A 27,587-nucleotide genomic window follows, 5' to 3' on the forward strand; every position below is an offset into this window, starting at 1 on the left:
AATTAGTGTCTGGTTAGTCAGAAGTCTTAGTGATAAAATAAATAATCAAACATATTGTCATTTGACAGGAATAAAAGTCAAACCTTTGATTATCAATCAGTTAGTGACCAAATATAGTTTTTGTAACTTTATAATCTTCGAACAATTAACAACTTGCTTTTCTTAAGTTCCCACATACTTTGTTACTTTTATACAAGCTTCTTTATCTGGGTGCTGCCTTCCTCTATTCAGCGTGCTCTCTGTATCACAGCCGTGCTGTCAGAGGTCTGCATTGATTGGCTGTGCAATACTTTGACATTTACATAAACACATATGACTGGACGAGACGCAGCAACAGGAGGAGCTTGTTGATGGCAGACAGCAACCTTGAGTGAGACTCACACTGTAGTGAATGAGATGTAGTTTTCACACACAGTCAAATTAAGACTATACTTTCAGGGATCATTTCTATAGTTTCTGACTTGAGAAATGTGTTTCTAAAGTGTTTGGTCTCGCTAACCACGATGATGAGCAGTGATATTTCCTTCTGAGCGTGAAGCTGACAGAGAATAATGATTCGCTTCATATGTTGTCTGTCATTGATGACCGTTCTTTGCTTCCTAGTGGAGTATTGAGGAAGGGAATATGATCAGAGTGGTTTGCAGAAAAGTGTGAAAATACAAGTCTAATAATATGAGTATTAAATGAATAGAATTAATAGTGATGCATTTGAAGTTGCAGGAATTTATATATTGTTTTTGTATTGAGTGAAGAAGATTTATGTTCTTATTTTTAGATAAGTTTAGTATTTTATTTAAGAGTCAAACATATTGCCTGTCAGTTGCTGAAAATTAAAGTCAAAATTTTTGATAATCAGTTAGACAAGAGAGGGTGTTGTCTTGCCAGTATTTTGAGTTTTCACTAAATATAGGCTGTGTAACTTTGTGATCTTTGAATAACTTTTCTTTTCTTACTTTCCTCTGTACTTATTTTGTTACTTTTATACAAGCATTTTCTTTATCTCTGTATCACATCTCTGCTGTCAGAGTAAATTGCTCATCTATGGGTGAATAACTTTTAGTGCTGAATCAACTAGTCAAGTAAATTGTTTGTCAATTGACATTTTTTGGCAATCAGCTATTTTCCATTTATCACACATACCAATTATTCTTTGTTTCCAGCCTCTGAAACGTGTGGATTTGCTGCCTTCCTCTAGTCAGCGTGCTCTCTGTATCACAGCTGTGCTGTCAGAGGTCTGCATTGATTGGCTGTGTAATACTTTGACATTTACATAAACACATATGACTGGATGAGACGCAGCAACAGGAGGAGCTTGTTGATGGCAGGCAGCAACCTTGAGTGAGACTCACACTGTAGTGAATGAGATGTAGTTTTCACACACAGTCAAATTAAGACTATACTTTCAGGGATCATTTCTATAGTTTCTGACTTGAGAAATGTGTTTCTAAAGTGTTTGGTCTCGCTAACCACGATGATGAGATGTGATATTTCCTTCTGAGCGTGAAGCTGACAGAGAATAATGATTCACTTCATATGTTGTCTGTCATTGATGACCGTTCTATGCTTCCTAGTGGAGCATTGAGGAAGGGAATATGATCAGAGTGGTTTGCAGAAAAGTGTGAAAATACAAGTCTAGCAATATGAGTATTAAATGAATAGAATAAATAGTTCTCATGTAACTTCAAATAGACATTTGAAGTTACAGGAGTATATGATCAGAGTGCTTACAGTAATAAAGAGAAATTGAGGTGATTTATTTTAATAGGAATCTCTATAAGATTTGTTTTCCATTATTAATATTATCTAAACTGTGACCTCAGCCCTTAATCTAATTTTTTTTTCTATGCAGGGAATATCTTGGCTGGTCAATGTTACTTGAGGGCATTTTAATTGTACAGTAAGAGTTATGATATTTCTGAAAATGTGATGTCTTTTATGTATTGTAAGAACAATTGAAAACAGTAAAACTTGAAGTGAAAAATGTATGCCAAATAACCTGTAATGAAAAAATTATGCTAAATATTTAGCCTGGGATATTGTGTATTTTGTAGACATAATTCAATAACATAATTAACCTCAAACTTGAGTGATGATTATAGCAAATTTGGAGGATAAATGGCTGCTTTCACAGCAGAAAAAATACAGGTGTCACTAACAACATTAACAATGGCTCAGTTCCCCAGTATGCACCGTGGCAGGACCCTGGAATCAAAGCAGATACATGAAACTCAACCATCATTCATTGTATTGTTTCCAGCTGTGCTTTTCCTATTGTGACATGTCGATATGTCTGCTGTGAAAAAGTCAGATCGTTTCAAAGGCCCTCCCTAGTCAATGAAACACCCACACAGGTGTTATCACTGTACAGGCTGTGCTTGATTGACATCTATTGACTTCTGTTTTTTTTACCTTTACTCAGCTGTGGATGGTCAGACTGTGGCAAAAGTCTATATGCAGCAGGTTCAGTCATCCTTCGCTCCCTGAAAGAAGTGTTGAGTCACTCAGCTACTGCCTACGATACGTTTCACTCTCCTGACTTTGCTGTTGTGTACTTATGTTTTGCAGGGTTGAAGTTTCCATTCAACCCTAATACACTCTTTTATTTCTAACACAAAAATAAACCAAAGCCCAATGTTATATCCTACTACACTTTGTCAGCAGTTATTCTCAGTGCCATTAATGTGCTAAACTACATGTTGAATCTCTTCGACTGCAGTGTAAGGCACATAACTTTTATCGTACAATCTAGGATTTTGTAGATAAGAATACAAGAATTAAAGTTTTTGTGAGAAAACATGGATGTATTCAGGGCATTTTCTTTATTAGTTTATTATTATTTTTCTGTCAAACGACTATAGATGACGGCTAATCGTTTCTGCTCTAAATGTGCATAAAGAATAAATAAAATAATGTGGTTTTAAACGAATCTAATGCATATATACAATACAATACCGCTAAATCACGTTGTAGTGCAGCCCTAAAGAATTTTTTAACCAGAAAAAAACGAAACAGGAAGTTGCGTACCACGTATACTTGATATGTGACGTAATACGCAAATAAGTTGATCAAGCTCCTACTGCTTATTCGCAAGGTTGTTGTCTTCCTTTAGCCATAATTATCTCTCGCTTCAGCAATATTAATGTCAGCGGTACAATTTCATACAAACTCGTGGAGATAGAGCAGAATCTACATTTTATTGGACACATAAGGACATGCCCTCCGACTTTGTAACGTAACTACAAAGTAAACCGCGTGTGAACAACAAACCGAGTCGTCAGTAAACCAGCTAACAGCCGTTAGCTCCACAAAGCTGCACTCCTTGTGCTGGTCATTCACACTTTCTCTTCCGTTTCGTTTTCGTCTGAAGTCGGCCTTTAGATTCTGTCACCAAGTTCAGTCTGTTGTTTCGCCAGGAGAGGATGAACTGGCTTTTCCCCCTTTCCAAAGGCTCCGGACCTCTCCCTCCTCTCAACAGCCTACAGCAACAAAGACAGCGGCAGATCGAGTCACTGAAAGCGGCTCACCCCAGGTAGAGTGAACGGCAACCTGGTTACCGAACACCATACCCCGGCGCTACTCATGAGCTGGTCCACATTGTTTTTCATGTTCCGCAACGGCTCACAACCGGTTTTTGGTCACTTTGTTGACGTCAATTTTTAGGAACATGTTAACTCCTCTAACATAAACAACATGTTTACCTAGCTTAGCTAGCCACCCAGCTAACCGTTAACAGACAGTCTAAGAAGTAGCTTACAGTCTCGTTGTTCACATTTTCCCCGATTATGACGTAAACATGAAGAAAACCTACGAGTGACAGGCTTGCACATGAACCTGCTGAACATTGTGCTTAGAGAAGGGCCAATGTTGACGTTGAGCGGCTAATGTTTGCTAACATTGCCTCGTAGCTAACTAGATGTGATTTGGTGGTGAGCTGTGTTTGCTAGCTAGCTAATCAAGTCAGCCAGTGACAGTTACGGTTTCTATTTTTAGGGTTGATGACACAAGTTGTAGCTGACAGGCCTTGTCCTGTGATCATTCCAGTGTTTGTCACGCCAACTTGTCGTGCATGTAGTTTTAGAAGGAGCCAGCTAATTAGATATGGAGATTAAAGTATTAGTCTTTGTTTACTAAGGAGCTCTGTCGTCTCAGTGTCAATTTGTTCTTTCTAGTCAGTTAGTCATTAACGGCCTGCATAAACAGACGGTTATCTTAGTTCATTTCTTGGCAGCCAGATGTAGTCATCCACAGCCATCTCCCTCCGGATGTAAAGTTTGCTGTCTGAGTGTTGACAACGAATTCTGATTAAACACTGGTAGTTATGTGCGTTTTCTTACGGAAATGCAGCTGGTTTCTTTCAGAGGCCTTATGTGGTGTGGTGAATGCTGCTCATGGCAATGATGTTGATGAATAAGTGGATGGGAAAAGAATCCGAACCATGTGTACAGGAGTAGGTGAAATGTCAGGGCATCTTGACAGGAAAGCAAAAATATATCATGCATATAGTTGTACCTCTGAACAGGCCGTATCAGAGATTTGTAGGAGTAAATTGTTTATTAGGCATTTTGTGTTTTTAAACAGATTGTTTAAAAATCTGCTATTGGTTTTGGGACCAATATCTTTGTAGTGAAGAGTATAGCATTACAGGTATTGCATAATACTATGTGAATGTCACATGGTGTAACATTGACAGCACATGTTTTCTTAGTAGTCATATTTCTTCTACTCATGTTTCCTTACAAGTTCAGATATAAGTACTGAAGCACTGACATACACTCATAGGCTCATTTCTTCATTGTGCCATAACATTGACACAGCTTCATATAAGTACATGCTTTTGTAAATTGTAATACATCTGTGTGGAAAGAACAGCAGTTAAACTTACAGACTGTACAGTATACACTGAAGTCAATGAAATCATTGCTGACACCTGTTCCTCAACCTTTAACTGCCAATCTACCATAGATTACTTGCCTTTCCCCATGCCTGAAAAGTTGTGTTCTGTTTCATGACACGACATATGCTGCATAAACCCCTTAACCCTTAAAAGTTAGAATAAATTTTCAGTCACACTTTGGTTTTGTTTTGTTAAGAAGTAGAGTTGGTGGTTCAGAACAGACATCAAATACATCACCTCTTTATACCTGTATGTCTCCCTCTAAGCTAGGAGAATTTTTATAAACATTTAGATATACGATACATTTTCTAAATGTGCTGAACGTGACTACAGATGCAAGATTACAGATCATGAGATTCCTGTGTTTTTGTCTCTCAACAGCCTTGCAGAGATCCAGAAGGATGTTGAGTACAGGATACCATTCACAGTCAACAACTCCACCATTAGTGTTAACATGTGAGTTCATATTTGCACATAGCAAGCAGTGGACTGGCTTCACAGTCAGTCTGTAGTTCAGCCACTGATTTATATGTAATATACTTGTATAGTTTAAATTACAAAAACATGAAATGGTAATTTCATATAAGGTTGAACTGCTTACTGTAGGTGGTTTAAAGTTTGCTTTTTTCCTCTTCCAAACAATCACGTAGATGTGTATTAATCACAAGTAATAAGATAATAAGAACATGAGGATTGAAGTGTGTGTATTATCAAATCACAAATTACAGACAGCTGAAATAATCAAATTACAGCAGTGGTGACGCACTACAATTGTGATACCAGCCTGAATGAGAAGCCAATGACAGTCTGAACACATCATTGCCACACACGACACATAAAAGCACATTTAGTGCAACAAAAACACGATTCTGCTGCTGTCTGTTACACTAGAAACTAGATTTAAATGCTTATTTTTTCACAGGCTGAATGTCCAGTTAGGAACCAAAACAATATGTCTCTTTTAGCTTCAGTAGCCACAGCATGAACTAGTAAAAATAGTTACGCTCACAAGAGCTGTTGGTCAAATCAAGCACCTTATATCACATTCTATCCAGTAGTGCTAAGGCTTGCACTTTTATCACTTCACAATATGAATATACTGCTTATCACTTATATTGTATCCTGTTGTATATTCTGTTACAGGGATTCCTTTAAACTAAAGCTGTCAAAATGTGTCTTTCTTCTAGTCTGCTGCCTCCTCAGTTTCCTCAGGAGAAGCCGGTGGTCAGTGTCTACCCTCCTGTTGGTCACCATTTAGTCGACAGCAATAATGGCACCATGATCACAAGCCCCCTCATCAGTAATGTAAGAAGCTGCTCGGTCCGTTATTTGATTAAGCTTGTGGTTCCCAAATGGGGATGGGTTCGATGGCATTTTATCAAATTCATATCCACTTATTGAATACAAATCCCTCTATTCCCTTACTGAATATTATTACATTTACCCTTCAGTTTTGCAAATTGAGAGGTAATACCCACAACCAAAATATGTATAATCCCCTTTTGTTGGCTGAGAAGGCAGAAATGCCACAGTTTTAGTGGCAAGCCTTGTTAATGTTCACAACCTGCGCCTGCAGCCTTGAACATTGAAGAAAACCACCATCGCCAAATTCATTTGTTGGGTTGATGGCAAAGGAGTTTTTATTCTTATGTTGTAAAATAGTCAGCATTATAGTTATACAACACGTGTTAGAGATGGGCAGAGATATCTTTGCTGACATTCAGTGACATCATCCTACTGGCTGAGTGTGTACACCGTTGTTGACAATAACATAATTTACTGAACATGGTTTCTTTACTCAATGTAAAAGATTAAGAGAAACACAATAAGTAAAACACAGCACAGGGCAAGTATCGCTGCTGCAGCGGCATGACAGGATGAAAAGAAACATGATTCCTCATAACTGAAACCACAGTAATTAAATCTCCCGTCTGATTCAAAACGAAACTGAACTGCGTAAGTCAGAGTAAGGTGGTTTCCACAGCTGAATGGTACGTTATTTGCAAGATTCAGACACATGCAAATAACAAAGAAAAACTCTCTCAGTGCAGAGCCTCTCTCACTGTGTCATCAGGCGAGATACTCTGACCTTTTGAGTAGGGAGAAAAATGGTTTGTTTATTCATTTCCCTGTAGTCACAATTCCACCATTATGAGGGTTTCTGATCATCTTTGTTTGTTAAGCATTTGTTTGTATAAAGGTAAGTGCTTATCTGGGATCTGAAACAAAGATATGTTGTTATCATGCACAAACAAAGATATTAGTATCCATGTAAATAATCAAATATTACAGCCTTAGTTCATAACAGATGCGAGAGAAGTCTCATTCGTGACCAGCTGTATCCAAACATGTATTTACAATAATCAAGTCATTGTCCAAATTTCTCTCAAAAGCCTGTTTTCTTTGTGCTTGTAAATGTAGTTTGTCAACTGTAGCAACACCAACTTGTTTTATTCTTTTTCCTGCTTCTTTGCTCTCCATAAAGACAATCCACTTCTTTTATTGAAGTTCTTTTGTTAGTTCATGCTGTAGTTTTATCAGCTATGTTATTCTTACTTTCAGTGTTTTTCTTGTTGTATATGTTGCAGTTTGGGATGCACTCAGATCTGGGTAAGGTCATTCAGAGTCTGCTGGACGAGTTCTGGAAAAGTCCTCCTGCCTTGATGTCTACTGGTGCCTCTGGCTTTCCATAGTGAGTCTACTCTCTTTTCATGCACTTTATACAGGCTTGACAGTCGTGTCATTATAGATCCCATTTCCCATAGTTTTAATGTAGAAAATCCTGCGAGATAGTACACAGCTCCAATCTGTAAACACACAGTTTATGCTTGTCGTATGAAACGTGCTGTATAAATAAACTTGACTCGTATAGGTATCGGGGCCAATTTGGGTTTATTATAAGGATGTAAAAGGAAGTTGATCATTTTAATCACTTTACTCTTCTGTGTTTTGTCCACCTCAGCTTGCTAGTGTTGAAATTTGGGGTAATACTTATGTATGATTTCTCCAATATTCACTGAGTAGTTATGTTTAGCTGTGTCTTAACTTACCTACAATGAAAATGGAGAATAAAATAATAATGCTGAATAAAACTATTAAAACAAGATCAGAATAAAATAATTAAAAAAATAAAAACCCATTTTTAGAAAAAACATTTTCTTTCAATATTTTATTTTTCTTTTAAAATCATATTTTATATGTTTGTTGTGCTTTAGTGTTATAATCTTTTTTCCTCTCCTTTTTTTACCACAGCAGTATGTACAAGCCATCAGGCATGGCTCCTTACCCCACTCAGGCTTTCCACTACGGTCCTCGCCATGTGGGCCCAAGTCAGACACCGCCCCCGGCTCCTTCTCAAGCTCCAGCTCCCATGTCTCACCCAGGGGTGGATAGTGTCCACGGACCTCCTCGAGCTCCGGTCCCATATGGACTCATTACTGACCTACCGTTGCCTGTACCTACTGGAGACTCACAGGTACGCTGATGATGGATAACACGCACAAGTGTAATAGTAACATCCGTTCTGTGCATAAACACACAGAGGACCGTGATGTGAGCTTTAAGTTTTTAATAAGTGAAATAAAATATATATCTGTGTTGCTTTGTAAATAACTTGTCATGCATTTAATTTAAAGCTCCAGTGCTTCAAAAAAAAAAAAGCAGCGATTAGTTTAGATATCTTTCCTAGCAGCTGATCAGTCACGTTCAGAGTGTTTACTTGATGAATATGACTGGCTTACTTTATCTCTGTCTCTTTTCAGGCTGGACTGAATGGACACATGTACAAGATGCCTGAGATTCCTGAGTCTTTCCCTGAACTCTGTGACTTAAAGTAAAGTATTCCAACATATTGTCAACTTAAAATATAACGAGACATTGTTTAAGGGTTATAATGAATGTTTGGGATAAGAGAAACAGTCTTTTGTACCTATGATCAATGTCTTTATTGTCTTGTTCTCTCACCCACTGCTTTATTTCTATCTGTGTGTCCACCCTCTGCTGCACTTCACACCAGTCTGACCCAGTTGTCAGATATGTCTGAAAACGAGGACGTCTTACTGGAGTTCTTTGTCAGTTTGCCACAACTCAAACAGGTCACCAATGATAAAGAAGAGCTGGTCACCAACATAGTGGATATGGCTAGTAAGTTCCTCTCTCCTGTCCCTGGACTGCAGGCTTTGATTCATGAATGAGTTGAGATTTACAAAGACCTGAACATCTTTTTCTGTGATTCACAGAGAAAAACCTCCAGATGGAGCCGCAGCTGGAAGGAAAAAGACAAGAAATGCTTTACAAGGTCAGTTATGACTTCCCATCTCTTGCACTCTCTCTATCTTTCTCTCGACACACGCACACACAACTAACCAATTCATGCCATTCTGTAGCAGCTCATGATCTGTGTTTTTGTCTGTCGACAGTACGAGCAGCTGACTCAGATGAAGTCAGCCTTTGAGACGAAGATGCAAAGACAACATGAGCTCAGTGAGGTAAGAGGCTACACGGAAATGAAATGGAGTGAGTAATTTATTGAATTATAGAAGCCAAGAACAAGAACGGTTTTAGTCCCTGTCACTTAAACATGATTTAATGCTCAGTGTCTAATATAACAATTGAAGAAATATCTGAATCAGTCCCAACTTAACTAGCAACCAGATGTCAATATTTTGTTCTCCTGCTACACATAATCCCTCGAGTTTTGAGGATCTTTTCCTGTTGTTGATTATGCTTTTATTCCCAAGGAGCCACACTGCGGTTGAAACAGGAGGAAGACTTACTGTGTGTTCAGACAAAACGCAAAGTGAATCTTAGTGGTGGCATGAGAGAGAGAGAGAGTTTCTCCTGAGTCGGGAGATCAGTCAGAGCTGAACACAAACACAAAGGCACACACAGATGTTTGTTGCTAGCTAGCTTACAGCTAACATCTGTACAGTTGGTACTTTGGCTGTTGAAATGAAAAAAAACAAAACAAACGGTTCAGTGGTCAAATTCGCACAAATAACGCAAGGTGAAAATTCCCTTCGCTTTCTGTCTGAAGACACCTTAAGGCTGCGTTCAGAGTTGTAAATAGAGCTGCAACTAATGATTATGGTCAATTATTTTCTTGATTAATTGATTAGTCATTTGGTCTTAATAATGTCAGAAAATGGTGAAAAGTGTTACTCAGTGATCCTCAAAGTCCAAGATGCAACCTAAGACGTCTTGTTTTGTCCCGATCAACAGTCCATAACCCAAAGATACCCAGTTTATTATCTAAAGATCCAGAAAATAATGGAGACAGCCTGATTTCAAGTGGTACATTGTTTTACAATACCCTGCCAAATGAAGCAAACTGTAGGAGGCAAATATTAAAAGAAACCACTCTGAACATGTTTGAACATGACATTGAACAGAGACTCTTTTTCTCTCACTCACACTTCTGTGTCTTCTATCCTCCACTAGAGCTGCAGTCTAAGCACTCTGCAGGCTCGGTTGAAGGTGGCAGCACATCAGGCTGAGGAGGAGTCAGAGGAGACAGCTGAAAACTTCCTGGAGGGACGCACCGACATAGACGAATTCCTGACCAGCTTCATGGAGAAGAGAACGGTGAGAGGCCAGAAGTGCATTATTTGTGTTAAGATAATCTTGATTATAATGTCTTTATCGAGTCTGAATGTTATCAGAAGTACATGATGAGAAGAAAGATGAACTGTTGTTGTGTTATTCCACAGCTTTGCCACAGCCGAAGGGCCAAAGAGGAGAAGTTGCAACAGTCCATCAATAGACATGAACAGTTTCCCACCAGCCACTAGAACACAAGGTACAACCACACAAACTGTTTCAAATCCCCTTTTCCTCTACATGGTACCGGCCAAACTCCTCTCGACTCAACTCGCCTTTTTGGTTTTCCATCTGGCTACAGTTGTGGTTAGGACCTGGTACCTCCTTTTTTTGGTATCACTTCTGTCAAGGTTCCAAGCGAGCTGAGCTGATGCGAAAATGTGATGTGAAAACACTGCAGACCACTGATTGGTCAGTAATTTCTCTCATACTGCTTCTCTCTACCACAACTCTCTGTCCTCGCTCGACCACCACTGTGCTCTCTCTCTCTCGTATCACTACCTCTCCTCGCTTGACCACTGCTGTGCTGTCTCTCTCTCTCTTTTTCTCTCGTCTTTTCTAAAACGAGACAGGAAGCCGACTACAAAGTTTAAATTTTAATATCAACAAACAAAGAGAAATGTCTTTCCCTTCTCCTAAACTGGTCCGAAATTGATACGAGAGTACTTCCTTGTTTTTAAGAGTGAAGCGGCACAGACACACAGCAGCTGCTCTGTGTGTGTTTGACCAATCAGCGACAAGCATCCCTGCAAACCCCGCTCTACATTGAGGGGGTACCATCTGTAATGGAAAAAGAAATCCAAAAAAGTAAAGTGAGTCGAGTTGAGTTGAGTCGAGCCAGTACCACGTAATGGAAACATGGTATAAGAGTAATTACTGAACAAAAAACACAAGACTGTAACAGTCTCTTTACGGAGGGAAGTGTTAACAAGGAAAACCATCTTGTCATAATCGTCTTTTCATTCTTCTTTTCTTCACGCCATGTTTTTGGTCCTCAGGTTTGGGGTGTTTTCTCAGCCAACTGCTGCCAACTAAAAGGTTGAAGACAGTGGAATGGACAAAAAGCACACTGAGTCAACAATGGGCACTTTGGAGAAATGGGAAGACAGTGATGGTCACGGTGGGCTGAAAAAAAGAAGCCCATTGTGCTCAGATCTGGGCTAAAAAGCTGTTTTAAGTTGGATCGTGTGTGTGAACAAGATGGACAAAGCTTTTGAGTCACGGCAGGAGACCAGATGTGGGAGTGACACACACTTAGCTGTTCCAGCCACATTACTGAGGATTGATCACATTGTGGATAATTTCTATTGCACATGCTGTTTGTCCAGTTTTGACTCGACAGTGCTGACAAAGAGTTTCTTTTCTTTCAAGGATTCATTTCACGTTGAGTGCACTTGATCAGAGTGGTAGGTAATGTGAACACATGGGAAGAAAGTACAAAATGCGTAGGACAGTATTCCCAATCTTACATTTTCCATGCAGTGAGCAAGTAAATGTCACTATAGGATGATTGTTAAAATGCTAACGTCGGTGTCTGTACTTCCCGTCTCTGAGATCATTGTCTAATCCTTGTTTTGTTATCCCAGAAAGGCCCCAGGCAGAAGAACAACTTATGCACTGCTCCTTTAATCTCCTGTTTACATTGGAAAGGTTGTTCTAGACATTTACAAGTCTTGAACAAGACGAGTCTTAGTAATGGCAGTGTCTTATCAATAAGTCAAAATGATCTATCTAAGGTATTCTTCATTTGGAATTCAAAAAAAACAAATTTGGGATTTAACTAAAAACAAGGACAGGGCAGTATTGTCAGGAGACTTCTAATTTTGGCTGTTTAAAATTCTGCATACTGTCTGCAGAATGTGGTTTATACTTTATCAAGTTGGTGAGTGGGATTTAAGCAATGTAATGGACACAGTCTGAATATCAGTGTGTTTGCCTGAACATGAATAATTTGTTTTTGATACTTAAACGCAGTACTCTGATATCACTGTAACCATTTATGTACTCTCTCCAAGCTGACATGGTTAATGATTTCAGATCAATGTATTAGTACAGAAAACAAACACCAATGAAAGGCCTTTTATTTTTATTTTATTTTGTGGGACACTAGTAAAATGTTCCCTGCAAGTCACCACACATTTCAGCCATTGACCAGTCAAACTCAGGTTATCAGGGAAATCAGAGTACTGTAAACCATGTAAACGGTTTATTCACACTATCTTCAGTGTTTTACATTCAAGTTATTTATGTGCATGTAAACACACTGATCTCCACTTTGCCCTGATGAGCACTATTATATTAACTCGACTATTATCTGAAACCATCTTAATTTTAAGCGCCTCAGAAGATATGGGATAAAGTTGAGGAATAGTAGTTAAATGCTGCAGTAAAACTTGATGACATTGGATACTGTATTTAAATAATGTTAATAATAGGCTATATTGTAATCAAAGACTCAGACATCTTGTATTATATGTTCTTATTTAATTTGTTAGAGTAATAAAGCATTTAGAATAAATATTGGTTGTTTTATGTGCTGTTTGACAATCACTGTTAGCACACTGACCTTAAAGTTAAACCATCGTTAATCTCATAACAAGCAAGAAACTACCATTACTTAACAGAATATAACACTACTGCACATCTTAATCTCCTTCAAAGCTGAAGTTTCACATCTTTCCCCAGAAAACACTCCTGTACCAGTAATATTCAGCAACGTGTCTCATGGGGACATTTGAGTGTAATTTGTTTAAATTCAGGGAAGAGCGAGAAAGGCCAAAACAAACTTTGGAAACAAACTAAAATCTAAACAAGTCAGTCAAAGAAATGAGGCAGAATACATGGGAAAAGAAAAGAAGGAGAGGTCTTACTTTACAATACAGAAAACTGTGGAAAAAGCAAGTTGTCAGAACCAGGTTGAGGCTTAGAGATTGTGGTCTTAGAAGTGGACTGGCTCTGATTGAGAAGCACCTGGATGGCGAATGTGAGTGTGGAGACTCAGAGACAGTAAGAAACATCCTCATCCAGTGCAACAAATACTCACTTAAAAGAAGGAAACTGTTCAGAGACCTGGTAGCAGCCTCTGCGCACTTTACTCAACTGGACTAAAATAAAGAAACTGCTGGAATATCTTCACAGTATTGGACTAAATAATAAAATAGAAATAATTGTCAAAAAGAACATCAGAAACAAACAGTAGAGGGCAGCAATGCGACAGTAGCGTCTCAGCGGCTCCCAGCAAGGATGTGAGAGAGATGCGAGGACGGAGGAATTTAATTCATCCAGCAGGACGTCCTTTACTCCAGCATCATTATGAAGAGACTCAACTACTCACTTACTTACTTACCTCAACTGTCAAATATGAAGAGGTCATATATCACAGATTATTAAGTAACAGTTTAAACTACAAAGTTAATGTACAATTAATTAACACTTGACTTTTACTTAATAATTTCTACATAGTGATAACTGGAAGGAAAACACCTGATAACTGCTCCAATGTTTTATTATTTGATTATAGATCTATAGCAGCGTCTGGCTGTCACAGAATAAGACACAAATAGACTATTTAAACCCGTTAATTACTGAAAGAACAGAACGGACGCAAAGGAGCAATAAAAACAGCTGTAGCCTGCAGAATAAGTTTAAATAAAATATTGCTTCTTCAGGCTTGGAAGGGGAGGGAGAGGGGGAGGTGTATTCAGTTGGTTGTAATCTGCAACCTCGTAGCAAGACGCCATACATAAGACACAAATCACAAATGCAATGAGCAGATAAAATGCTGAGTGAATAAAGTGCAGAGAGTTCAGTGTCTGTTCAGGTCAGTCTGGAAATGCCTCATTGAATGCATGTTGGATCCTCAGATTAAAGATCTAGCACGTGCCAAGGAAGGTTTTTAGTCCTATCCAAAGTTCTCCTCCTTCTGAGGTCCGCAAGCATATGTTTAATGACCATGTTGCTTTTGATCACAGTCCGCTTGATGGCCTTGGCACAACTGGTTTTCCACAGTTTAACGCACACTATACTGATGACCAGTTGGAACAGTTCCATTTGTTTGGAAGGTACCTTTTCTTCCCGCAGACCACACATGAGAGAGTTATAGTTCAGCTTAAAAACCCGTCCAAGGCCTTGTAGTGTAGACCAGACCTCCTGAGCTCTGTAACAGTCCATCAGGAGGTGTTGCTGTGTCTCATCTTCATCATCATCATCATATGCTGTTCTCTGATAGGTTCACTGTGAAAAACACATTGTTGAAATAAGGTGTCTTATATAATGATCTTATATAATGATGTATTTGCAATATGTACCATAATTCTGATTATGGGAGGAGGGCATCATATCATTTCAGACAGCCAATCATTGTAAGACATGTGCCTTGCTGTAAACTATAAGAAGTGACTGAATTTTGAATCGGGGGAGAGAATGGTTAATCTTTCCTGACCTCCATAACTAAGTAAATCTCTCTCTGAAATGTAATGTACATTATATTTCTTAATTACATCATTTCTTCAAACTCGTCAAATGCTTTGTGTGTTTTATTCTTGAGTGCTTATACGTAATTTCCACCACATAGACCATTCCGATTTGTAAATGTTAGTGCTGTGTAATACAATCTCCATATATTAGTTTATACTTGGGACAATGTCTGGCTCTTCCCTCTCCACATGGAGGGAGCAGAAACATTTTGTTTTTATATAATAGTTCTAGTTCTGGTTGTTCCCTAACTTAAGTTGACACATTGTTTATTTCTTTTAGTTATCATTTTGTTGGCTGGAGGAAGGAATGTTAGCCAGAAAGAAGAGTTTGGACAGGATGAAGGTTTTGAATATATTTATTCTTGATTGTAATTAGTATCTTTGTTTTCCCATTTCTGCACATCATCTTTAATTTCACACAATTTTTCTTCCAGTTTCTTTCACCACAGTCTCAGTTACAGATTCTCAGACTTTCTTGTTTGATTTGAATGTTAATATTTTGTCTGTCACTCTCTCCTCCAATCCAAACTCCTCCATTTTGGCATGATTTAGTTTCTGCTCCAGAAGCTTGTTCATACAGATGTAAGTGACTGTTTAAAATATCCATCTCAGCTTGATTTTTAATAGTAATAGTAATTTTATAGTAATCCAGCCATCTGAGTTGATGCTTTTGATTAAAGGACTTTTTGCTAGAATGTATAGAGCAGCTTGTTTTTCAGTTGTGTTTCAGCTGTTTACATTTACACAAACAATTGATTTAGCATACAGACATCTGATCATTTGAATAAAACCATCAGGAAAGACATATGCTTTCATTATTGACCAGAGATAATCTCTGGAAATATAATCAAGTGCTTGTTTTAAATCAAGACCATTAATGTAAAAATCTTTTGCTTCCTTAGATTTGTGAATCATTTCTCTTAAAACACATCACCCATCCTTTGATTGCACATTTGTTGTTTATCTATAATTTCATCTAAAATATGATTTAGTCTGTTCATAATTATGTTAGAAAATATTTTATAGTCAGTATTCATAATTGTCAGATGTCTGTAATTATCTACATCAGAATCATCACCAATAAACACAAAACACCTCGATAAAAGGAGTCTCTCATACAGCCTCAGTGCAAACCTTCATTATACAGATGTGAGCAGGTTTAAGACTTCATCAATATAAAACTGATCAAACTCAGTGTGTGGGCCGTTTGGACCGGGGCTATTCCCAACATTTAACTGTTTGATGGCCTGAAACACCTCATCTTTTATTATTTTACCAAAAAAGTGAAGTTTGAGCTGTATGAGGGTTTAATGGCTCCATACACATCAGGTAAATTTGCTTCTTCACAGATTATAAAGTGTTACCCTCTGAACTCAGTTTAAACACAGAACTGCTGACACGGTCTTTCTCTTCAGTTACAGTATTGATATCACTACATAAAATAATACTATATCCTACCCTCATTAGTTCTCTAAGTCTTTTAAATAACTGGCTTTTCTTTTGAGTATCTCAGGGATGGTCTTTCTTGGTCTAAATTCTAACACAGATTGTTAATCTAAGGAATTGTCCAAATCCTTTGCATGTGATTTTTATTCTTCTGTTTTCACCTCCTGTTTTTAAGTCCTCCTTGTGATGAAGACAATTTCTACCTCCTTTACCATTTAAAGAATCAATCATAAGGTCAATTATCATGCTCTAAAACTGAAAATATTCCCACAATCAAGAAATTTAAAAACATAAAAACATTTTGTTGCACTTCAGAAGGTGAAAATTATCTAAAAAAAAACATTGCTAAGAGCTAAAGGGGCAGTGCTACTCTTTTGATTCAGGGATTTCATCAGGGATGAGAAATAGGCCATGACCTGTTATGAATCCAGTGTCCTGATACTGGGGTGCTCTCTGAGTTATTCTGGATTAATGATGTCAGTAACTGTTTATATGTACAGGATCTAAAATGACTCACTGTTGTGTGTTTCACAACATCGCAGATAGCATGTCCTTGCTCCTTGTTCATCAAGTCTTCATGCTGGTTTGTAGTTTTATTGGCGTCATTAAGGTCTTTGATATTATGGTAGTGGCCTTCAGTCCAAAATGGCGGAGGCGTACCTCCTCTGCAGTGTGCTGATGTTGACGACCAATTAGCTTTCACCCTTTTCAATGTAAGTTCTTTGCTGAAGCTGTCATATTTCGCGGGACCCGCGTGTACGCGGTATCCATGGGAACGCAGCCGTCGAGGCTTCCGTCGAGGCTTTCGTCATACGGAAGTAGGCGTGGTCATGGGTTTCATCTAAACGGTCGCAAAACGATACACAATCGAAGCATCCTGATAATAGGGAAACAGAGACGGAAACTTACCGATGACGGACACGTTATTCTTTCGGATGCTGGAAATATCCCAACGTGTTGTGCGTGTATAAAACTGTGAGTGTTCAATTCTTGTCATTTGTGCGTAAAGTGATATATCGTATGTTGTGTAAAATACAGGATCTGCTGTTGTTGCTAGCTAACTGTTGATGTTAGCTCTGTAGAAACCTGTAGTGTTAATCGTATCATACTACGTCGATAGCCAACGTTGTGTGTAAACGGAGCTGGTAATTGCTGCGCATATGTTATATTAAGTGAAGTGTTTGTTTACTAGCACTGCCTCGTTCATTCCCGAGATGTTACTGAAGCATGTCACACTGTTTATTGATACTGTGTGGAAGTTTCAAAACTTTTCTGCCGCGACTCATCCACGCATGCGCAGTTGATATTTGATAGTAGGGAGATTGAGATTTACTATTTTTTACGTTCTCCCTTTTGCATTAAATTATTATTATATTATCATAACTGTGCCTTAACTTAAATATGCATATACGTGTGGATCTGTAATTATGTACATATTCATAGCTATATGTATGCATTTATATATGTGTATATGATATATGCATATTCAACAGTGTTTAATATTTTCATTCCAGAGCCACATTATTGCACTGGAAATTACTAGTCTGTGTGTGTGTGTGTTTGTGTGTGTATGAGATGTTCTGTATGTGGTGAAGAAGCCTGACTATAAAGTACTGAACTTAAACTCCATCTCTCCGTCTCTCACTGGACATCCTGCAGCGTGGTTCAATCTAGTAATGAGGGCTTCATTAGCCAGCCCTTCAGATAGGTGAGATGCTTCCAAAAGCTAACCGTAGATTTCAATAGTAGTACATAGTATTTTAAGGTCACTTTGATAGCTGTGACAGCAGAGATTGCAGGCCAGCACCACTCTTACAGAGTGTGGTATTCATCTGTCTCATTTAACATTGCTTTACTTAAAGAACCATTTCTCCATATAGTTGTTGAAGTTGAAGTTTTTTTCTGTGTGTTTAGGTCAGTCTGCAGCCATGTCACGACAGATGGATGATAGCCATCGAAGATTCTTACAAACCATGATGGTCAATGGCATCGTTGATGAACAAGGGGCAAGGACACTCTATCAGCGTTGTTGTGAAACACACAACAGTGAGTCATTTTAGATCCTGTTCATATAGACAGTTACTGAAATCATTAATCCAGAATAACTTGGACCTTACCATTGATTCATTAAATGGTAAAGAACGTAGAAATTGTGGTCATCATAATGAAGGATGAACAGAAGAATAAAAATCATATGCAAAGGATTTGGCCAATTCCTTAGACTAACAATCTGTGTCTTCTTCTTGCAGCACAGCATGCTCCTGACAGACTGGATGACTTCATTGATACCATCAACTCAAAGCTGCAGCCCATGTTCATGCAGATTAGAAAAGGAATGTCTGAAGACAACGGTCACCAGCACTACGCTTTGGTTAGTGATGTTTATTGCAGTGCTGGGCCTGTGTGGTCAAGTTTATGTCCTACTAAGTGACTGAGGCACAATTATTTCACAACAAATGAAGCCTCTCTCTGTCCATTATAAATCCATAATGTAGGAGGCAGGTTGTCTGCATTAAAGGCATGCTGAGCCACCAGGAGGCATTATTAATTACAATTTCCTGTCCAGGTCAACATGGCTGAGACTGATGTCACCAGAATGTCGTCAGATTATGCAGATAATGAGCTGGAGCTGTTCAGGAAAACGGTGAGTTAAATTAGCTGCTTTAAAACCTGTATTTCTTAGTAGAAATTGTGTCATGACTTACGTCAGCTGGTCTGATTCAGGTGGACCTGATCGTGAGCTCTGAAACTGGCAAGGCCTCCTCCACTGACATTCTGAATAGCGCTGACACCCTGACGTCCAAAAAGCTGAAGAAGAGCGAGACAGAGCACCTCTTGAACCGACTGGTGCATGACAAGTGGCTCAGCGAGGTAAAATACAGCATCTCCACCAGGATTTCACATTTTTGGTGATGTGCTCTCTGCTCCAGTTTCTGCTAACTGCAGGCACTCTGTGCAGACAGAAAGCTATAAGATATAATATATAATATATAATATAATATATTCAGTTCCCTCTGTGCAGGCACTCTGTGCAGACAGAAAGCTTTAAGATATAATATATAATATATAATATAATATATTCAGTTCCCTCTGTGCAGGCACTCTGTGCAGACAGAAAGCTTTAAGATATAATATATAATATAATATATTCAGTTCGAGGGTACTGTATTAATAGATTTAATTACTGATTACCACTGGTGAGAAATTAATCAACACAATTAATCATACTACAATTGCTACAAAGTCTAGATTCATTTCTCAGAACGGTTTACATGACATTCATACATCTCCTCATCAAATGATATATTTCCTGTCCCTTAACTGTGTTACCCGACCACATCTGGCTCCCACTCTGTTGATTTATATGGTTTGTAATTGATTTCTGTTGATTCATACAGAAACGGGGTGAATACACCTTGTCCACCAGAGGTATCATTGAGATGGAACCGTACATCCGCACAATGTATCAAGACCAGGTCAAAGTCTGCCACATCTGTCATTACATTGCTTTCCAGGTAAACGTTCCTCTGTTGATTATCAACTTTTTAACGTCCCCCTTGTTCCCCTCAAATACCTGAATGGGGTAAAGTTCTGTCATTTATACATTTTCTAAGGCCCTGTTCACACCTGGCATTAACATATATAATATTATTAATATATATATATATATTTAACAAATATAGAGTTATATGCAGCAGTCTCCCCACAGCTGTGTCTCCCCATTGAGAGACACTGTGCACATTTATGCACGAGGAACAGCAGCGTAACTTTATTGATTATTCAAATCTCCTGACACGTCGACAGGATCAGTGAGGATCTAATGGTGATTAATGTTCTGTGTTCTACACATCCAATATATCAGCTGTGACACACACAGTCCAGGTTCATACAGTGAAACGGGAGTAAAGCAGTCGTCCTCCTGAGAAATCCTGAGCTCATTATGTTGAGCAGCGCAGCAAGTTATTTTCTGGTTTTGGTTTAATTTCTAATCCAATCGCCGATTTGAAGAGGAAAACGGGTTAGGGGAAGATTTCAGCTTTTTTAATTCACACGAAAAACAGAAAAACAAAATAATGCATTTGTTTATCCTATAAACAAACAAGTTGAACACAACTTTAGACGGAGGGTACCCAGACTGGGAGGCCGCAATTCAATTCCTGTGCCTAGTGTGCTGGGAACTAGAGGACGTCAGTTGAGTAGGCGGTCCATCAATGTGGCCCAGGACGCGTTCACACTGCTAAAAGAATGTGGCCAAATGTGGCTCAGACCACCTCCGAATATGATCTGAGTGATCGGATCTCAATAAGTCCTCAATGCGTCTCGGGTGCGTTCACACCTTTACTTAGAGCTGTCCACTTGTGATCAGATCACCCGAGATGCATGTTAATGCCAGGTGTAAACAGGGCCTACTACTCATTTCCTTCAATCACTGCTATAAAGTAGACAAGCCATTCCTTAATGGTGAGAACTATTTTTTAGTTCTCACACTATCTCATACAATTTTTTATATTTGAAAGGCAGTGACATTATAGATATCTGTGTTTTTGGTTGTGACTGTAGGAGTCTTAAACCAGATGTTTTAATGAAATGAATTAAATAAATTAAATAATTTTACTGTTTGAAGCCGTCTGGAGATAAGCACATGAGGAGCAAAAGTAATTATGATTATAGCGTAAAGAAGGCCTCACAGACTTGTTCTTGAGTACATGAATATGAATGACCAATAATTAACTCTTTAAATAGTACTATCTGAGATATTTAAGCTGCAGCTGTTAAACTTGCATTGCTCTTGTATAAGGTGACTGTAAGTTTTGCTTTAGTCCAGTTAATGTGTGTAAAAGACATTTATTCTAAATGAGTTTGCTCACAGTCTGATCTGATTGATATTTTGTGCCATATTTTTAGTGCCAAATATGTGAGAATCCTACATGTGGCATAAAAATACACAACCCATGTGTGGCCAGATACTTCAAAGGAAGATCAGAGCCACGGTGTCCAGCTTGTGATGACTTTTGGCCGCATGAAATCCCTGGTATTTATTATTTATTTATACATGCACATATTACACCTACAGGAATTACACAGATGCACTTTAAAAGTCCATCTTATTCCTGCATGCTTGATGAAAAACAACCTTCCAGCTCCATCCTAAAGAGATTTTACTTTGCAAGGAAAACGATGCATGTTTAATTTTTCAATATATTGATATACCACTGGAATTGTCTGATTTATGTAAGATAAATGCATGAAAAAAGATGTGAACATTTTCTGCCATTCTAAATATTATCTTATGTGTAATTCACATATTATTTGATCTGTTCATTACAGAAGTCAGACGGCCCAAATCTCACTCCAGAAGATGAGGACTTCAGTATCAAATGTGTTTTTTATTTGTTGAAATTGTTAAGTATCATTTTAACAAAAGTTTGTAATAAACCTGCTACAGTAATATAAATTTCAATCATCGTTTGCAAAAATCATTTTCTCTACAAAAAAAAAAAGAGAATGTGTCGCACTGACAATGTCTTTATCATCAGATCAAGGATCCAGTTCTTGATCTGATGATAAAGACAGACGTCAAACCTCATTATCACAAGGACATAAATAGTTTAACCAAACTAGAGGAGACATAAAATATCATAAAGTCTGCTGTTAAACATTTTACAACATATTCTCTCCCCTAAACATTTGCAAAATGTTGAGCTAATGTGAAAAGGCACCTCTGTTCAGTAGAATCATGTTATAAAGTGTGAGCTTTTTCTCTAAAACTGAACTACTCAGAAAATAACAGTTTGAGTCACATTTGCTAAAATCAAAAGTGAATTATCTGCTCATGACACTTAGCAAACCCTTAGCATAAACAGAGCCAAAACCACTCAGTAGAAAATTTCACCCGTCCTGAACCCGTCGGTGTCAGCCGGTCTGTTCAAGTCCATCTAGGTTCAGAATTACAGGTAAACAACATACTGTGTTGAATGTTTTTAAAGAAAAGACTGTATGGGAAGGGTCAACTTGTTTAGTAAAACTGGTATTACACTAAAACTGTTTTCATTTAATCATTAATACTTTGTACTATAAAATGCCCATTACGATTTCCAAAGCTTCAAAGCCCTTTTTTTGTTTGACAAAAAAAAATAGTCCAAAAAAACAAAGAAAAGCAGCAAGTTCTCACATTTAAGAAGCTGAAATTATTAAATGTTTGGCATTATTACTTCATAAATGACTTTAATATTTCAGCTCTATAGTACATGTATGCTGAGTCCTAAATTCTGCCAGACTAAGATGCTGATTAGAGAGAAACTGGGACAAAAATGTAAAACATATGACCAACAGTAGTTAAATTTTGTTGAGCGTGATGATTTTTTTTTAGGTAATATGGGTCATGTAAGTTCTACAATGTGTGTGTTTAGTGACATTAAAATATATTTGCATGAGAGGAGTCTTGCTCAAATATCTTCAGGGTGACAATGAACTTGATAGCTTTTCTAAACCACGGGTAGAAAAAAGCATATATCAGTGGGTTCAAACAAGAATTAAAAAACAACAGCCAGGACACAAAAGCCCAAGATGGGGCACCGTTTGACATGTCCTGTCCTGCAAGTGAAGGATAGTAAAAAGGACAGACACACAGCAGAAACACAAGAATCACAATACCCAGTGTCCTGGCTGCTTTCCTCTCTGATTTCGTTGCTGTGACTATTACGGTGCCGTTGGGGACGGCTGAAATATGAGACTGCATGACACGAGCCTGAGACACCGCCACAACAAACACTCTCATGTACAGAACTAGGATGACAGCGCAGGGGCCGATAAAAGTGAACACAAGGTCGACAGCTCCGGAGACGTGGCTAATCACAACCAAACACTCCCCATAGCAGGAGTTATGCCTGTCTGGCTCCCTAAAATGGTCTGTTAAAATCAGCCCATTATAGAAGAGTGAACAGGCCCAGCACAGACACACAGACACCTGAACTCTGCTGTGAGTGATTTTGTTGGGGTACTGCAGAGGATGACAAATAGCAACATAACGATCGATGCATATGAGCACCATGTTTCCCACCGAAGCTGAGGTGAGAGTGAAGCCGATAACGTAAGACGCAGCACACATGTGGTCACCAAGCAACCAGCAAGTCTCTATGAAACGCATAGTGTCAATGGGCATCACCAGCAGCCCAACAAGGAAGTCAGAGATGGCGAGGGAGAGGAGGATCAGGTTGGTGGGGCTGTGAAGCTGTCTGAAGTGGGAGATGGAGATGATAACCAGCAGGTTAAGAGTCACAGTGAGCATAGCGATGAAGGAGAGCAGCGCGTAGAGGATGACGGCCTTGGTTCTAGGAGGCATCGTGCCCCTGCAGGACGAGTTCAGGAGATGAGGGTAGCAGAGCTCAGCTTCTCCCAGACCCTCCATCACCTAGAGGAGAGATGATGGTCTGAACCTGCCGGGCTCAAGCAGCACTCTGATCATATGAAACATTTTGCAGCTCATTTATCTCTGACTGCACTCCTTGCTCTTCAACTCCCCAGTCATCCTCTTCATCACCGTCTCCTCTCTTCGCTGGCTTGTGTCCACTGAATCTGTCCCCTCATACTTCTACCTCCTCCCTCTATTGTCAGCCTATTCCGTCTCCCTTGCGGCCTCCCTCCTCTTCCTCAACTCCCCCTTAACTTTTTCCCTCCTCCCTTTTCATCCCTGGTTACATGATGCAACATATTGCTTTCATGCAACAGATGGAGATACGAGTCTTATCGACTACAACTCACTTTCACAGATGTACTGTTTGGGTTTTGCAGTTACATGCGTTGTGACTTACTTTCAGACCAAAAATAAAGTCTCAAAAGGAGGATTGACATGCCTATTATTTTGTCTGTGGTTAGATGGAGAGAGAGATTTATTTGACCATAAGAAGTCTTAACTCCCTACATACGTTTCAAGCTGTCTGGGATAAAGACATAATAAAGCTAAAAGCTCATTTCTTTCCTGTTTTCAGTGCAGAATGTTCCAGAAAACCTTAATGGTGGCTCACCATGGACCGCACAGTCGTACCGCATCAACCTTTTAAAGCCTAGAGGAAATCAGTGTCTGTAATCTGGTTTTGTGGGAAATCCATAGACATTAAGTTAAGGCCTAAAGTTTCCAAAACTGGCCAACTAGCCTTCACGTTTTTATGACCGTCTCCCATTGAGTAAGAGAGCAGCACAGTCATTACAGCAGTCATATGCTGACCTGTTCTCTCCCTTGTGAGGGCAAATGACACTCAAACACCACTTTTAAACCACCCCTGGGGTTGAGTGCAAAAAAGCTACTTCACATTTCACTGTTGTAGCAGGACTGGCGGTGGACGAGGACTATAGCGCTGGGTCTTAGTCATGCTGGATCCACTCAGGTCTCATCTCCGTGGCTCTGTGTGGATTTCAGTGGTGCTGAAACGACTCGGAAAATTGTTGTAAATGTATCAACAAGAGTTTTGATTATGGGTTAATTGTATCAAACATGCCAAAAGCCAAACGTTCACTTTTTCACCTCTCAAAGAGAAGAATTTGCTGCTTTTATCTGCATTATATCACTGTACTTTGAATATATTTGGCTTTTGAACTGTAGGTCAGACAAAACTAACAGTTTGAAGATGTCATCTTAAGTTCTGGGACATTTTCTCTCTTTTCTGACATTTTATAGAGAATTACAATTAGTCAATCAGATTGACAATGAAAATAATTGTAAGTCTAAGCAAAGTCTCAGAGGTTAATGCTCATTTGAAATCCCCTACTATCAATGGTCACAGCTTTAGGCCAGTTCACCACACTTTACTTAGACTGTTTGCTTCTGCTTACCTGGATAATATCATTATAGTTGTGCCCAACTATACATTGATAGTTGGACTTAACATTTCAGCCAACTTGAATCGTCATAGACACGCACAGTGTGTGGTATATGGCTTCAGCCAAGGGAAGATTTACCGCCAAATATGGCCTCAAACAGACAAGAGGATGTTCATAGTGCAGACTATCTACTACCACTTTATCCCCAACTTTTGCTGACTAGTACCTCAACTGATCTCACCAACCAGGGAGCTTAGAGCAGCACCAGCACCTATCTGAGAGTGAAAGTTTACACCATATCTTTGCTCTAGGTAGCTGCATTAATCAGGATGCTCGTGCAACCATTTTTAGCTTGTCGGTGTTTATCTGTTTATCTTTTTCCAGACATGCCGTAGCCTCAGGATGTTGATTGTGACTCAATAGTAACAACACAGTCTAGGGCCCTGCTGTTAGTTTGTTCAGGATGTGGAGCTCAGCCTCGGTTGCTTCCATTGTGTTCGCTTTATTGTGCGTTTGTGTGCTTCAGCAGGTTTGTATTAAGCTGATTAAATTGAGCTGAGAAGATACTTAATACTCCCGTCAGTGAGACAATGGTTTAAATACTCTATATTTGGCCTTTTTACTGTTCTTTAGAACCACCTATCATCACTTTAACATTTTCTGTTTGTACTACTTTTACCTTGGTGTTGGCACAAAAACTGTGTGAGGATAAAATGTAGCAAACTGTGCATCATCTGCTGAGAAGACAATTTCAGGGACTGATGCCTTATCAGTAGCTGATCTTGCTCGTTAGACACTATTAATTAAATGGCATGTTCAGTCAGTATACACTTGTACTCCCAGTTTCTTCCTGTGTGAACTCTTTGTAGCGATGCATGAATGCAAATGTTCCACTTTCCAACAATTTAGTAACAAGTTGTCGGATAGCAGAAAATTGCATTTAGTCCTCTCTACCTTGCTAGTGTGTGTGTGTTTGTGTGTGTTTTCATGTGACATATTTTCATTTTCTGCTCCCTACTTTTGAAATACAAGTACGTTCATGTTTTCTTTCCCAGCTGTGGTCATGGTTTACATGTGAAGAGGGAATATGGTTGCATCATGTGTTGATGTTAAAGGGTGTGTTTGTTTATTAACACCTTTGACTGGAATTCACTTGTGTAACATCTTATCAGACATAATTATAACGTGCGAACATGCCCCTCAGGTGCTAGACACAGCCATCTACTAACTTGTTTTTCTATGTTTCCCCTAAGATACTGATGGGTTTGATGATGATGATGATGGTCCTAGATGATGCAAAATACAGTGAAACTTAACATCGAGGTCACTGGCTACATAATATTTATACAAAGCTAAAATTACTCCCATAATCAATATAATTTTACTATCAGTTTTACTACATTACATTTGTCTGATGGAATTACAGCTGTTTTGCATCCAAAATCAACCACCATCATATAAAATATGAACATTAATTAAATGGGTTTAAACTAGCAACTATAAATGGGAACATTATAAGCAAATCATCAGTGGTGGTTGATGCTGGTTAATTTTTACACAAAAGTGTATTTACTAATACAGAATATACTAAAGCTAAATTGAGTGCAGGACCTTTACTTAGGTTCACATTTCTTCAAGTCTGTCTTAAAGCAATAGTCAGGAGCCCAGATGTATTTCTTGCTGTAATCATTCCTCCTGTTCATACTGACCTTTAGAAGATCTCTTCATAATACACTTCCAAGGTAAGTGATGGGAGACAAAATGCACAGTCCTTGTTTTGAGCAAAATGTATTTAAAAGTTAAGTTGAGTTAGTCACATAAAGTGGATATCTTCCACAGTCTTTTGGTTACATCCACACTGGAAACCTAATAGAAAGAATCATGTAGAACATCTTAAGATGTCTGAATTTAAGTGTTGAGTCCTGTGAGAAGCTGCAGCAGGATGGTAGGATCCACAAAGCTGAAGCTATGGTAAGATTGTACTGCGCTCAAATATGTTAAAAAAAACATCTTAAAAAGGTTGAAAAACATAACAAACCTACCCTTTAATAATACGTCTTTATTTATCAGCGCTGTTGATTTCTTTTCAGACTTTCACCATTTTATCAAGCCCAATAAACGTCAATCTGTTTCTCTGATTGTTGGCCGTGACAGGTGATTAATTTGGTACATAAAGAGAGTTTGTAAGCTATTGGCACACAATGAGTTTGTTGAAATAAGTGAGTTCATCATCATCTAATTTGTCAGTTCAGTTCTTAAAATGATTAAGATACATTTACTTTACTGTTCTGTAGTACAATAAACCATAATCTGTATCATATGTTCATCATCATCTATCGACATGATTTATTGTTACA

At 38.6% G+C, this 27,587-nt stretch overlaps 4 protein-coding genes and 2 non-coding genes across 10 annotated transcripts in view; 5 read left to right on the forward strand and 1 right to left on the reverse strand.

The window, feature by feature from the left end:
• Positions 1 to 2,798, forward strand: part of LOC121906742 (calcium uptake protein 3, mitochondrial-like) — a 38,983-nt gene extending 36,185 nt beyond the window's left edge. For all 4 annotated transcript variants that reach the window (XM_042425793.1, XM_042425822.1, XM_042425814.1 and 1 more), the window contains one exon: positions 2,420 to 2,798. The gene's annotated coding sequence lies outside the window, so the exon portion shown is untranslated. The remainder of the gene's footprint in view (positions 1 to 2,419) is intronic.
• On the forward strand, positions 423 to 638 carry LOC121888831. Its single transcript, XR_006093333.1, has one exon. It is a non-coding gene; the product is annotated as a small nucleolar RNA U3 (small nucleolar RNA).
• On the forward strand, positions 1,391 to 1,606 carry LOC121888870. The gene has a single exon (XR_006093357.1). It is a non-coding gene; the product is annotated as a small nucleolar RNA U3 (small nucleolar RNA).
• An 87-nt stretch (positions 2,799 to 2,885) lies between the features above and the next one.
• On the forward strand, positions 2,886 to 12,551 carry vps37a (VPS37A subunit of ESCRT-I). Of its 2 annotated transcripts, none has more exons than XM_042425841.1 (12): positions 2,886 to 3,529; positions 5,276 to 5,350; positions 6,082 to 6,199; positions 7,483 to 7,586; positions 8,147 to 8,369; positions 8,656 to 8,726; positions 8,910 to 9,037; positions 9,133 to 9,191; positions 9,313 to 9,381; positions 10,334 to 10,477; positions 10,603 to 10,691; positions 11,491 to 12,551. In XM_042425841.1, exons 1-11 carry the CDS (start codon positions 3,420 to 3,422, stop codon positions 10,681 to 10,683), a joined length of 1,182 nt encoding a protein of 393 aa, XP_042281775.1. In that variant the 5' UTR covers positions 2,886 to 3,419; the 3' UTR covers positions 10,684 to 10,691; positions 11,491 to 12,551. The 2 variants fall into 2 exon arrangements, with proteins under 2 accessions (XP_042281775.1, XP_042281782.1); XM_042425848.1 differs by having other exon boundaries at positions 8,150 to 8,369.
• A 4,678-nt stretch (positions 12,552 to 17,229) lies between these two features.
• nsmce1 (NSE1 homolog, SMC5-SMC6 complex component) lies at positions 17,230 to 21,874 on the forward strand. Its single transcript, XM_042422475.1, has 8 exons — positions 17,230 to 17,388; positions 18,328 to 18,459; positions 18,663 to 18,784; positions 18,980 to 19,057; positions 19,138 to 19,284; positions 19,812 to 19,928; positions 21,319 to 21,445; positions 21,742 to 21,874. Exons 2-8 carry the CDS (start codon positions 18,342 to 18,344, stop codon positions 21,774 to 21,776), a joined length of 744 nt encoding a protein of 247 aa, XP_042278409.1. The 5' UTR covers positions 17,230 to 17,388; positions 18,328 to 18,341; the 3' UTR covers positions 21,777 to 21,874.
• A 954-nt stretch (positions 21,875 to 22,828) lies between these two features.
• On the reverse strand, positions 22,829 to 23,821 carry LOC121904646 (trace amine-associated receptor 13c-like). The gene has a single exon (XM_042422487.1). The coding sequence runs from the start codon at positions 23,819 to 23,821 to the stop codon at positions 22,829 to 22,831; it is 993 nt and encodes a 330-aa protein (XP_042278421.1).
• Between the last annotated feature and the right edge of the window lie 3,766 nt (positions 23,822 to 27,587).

Source organism: Thunnus maccoyii, chromosome 2 (genome assembly GCF_910596095.1).
Source record: "Thunnus maccoyii chromosome 2, fThuMac1.1, whole genome shotgun sequence".
NCBI lineage: Eukaryota > Metazoa > Chordata > Actinopteri > Scombriformes > Scombridae > Thunnus > Thunnus maccoyii.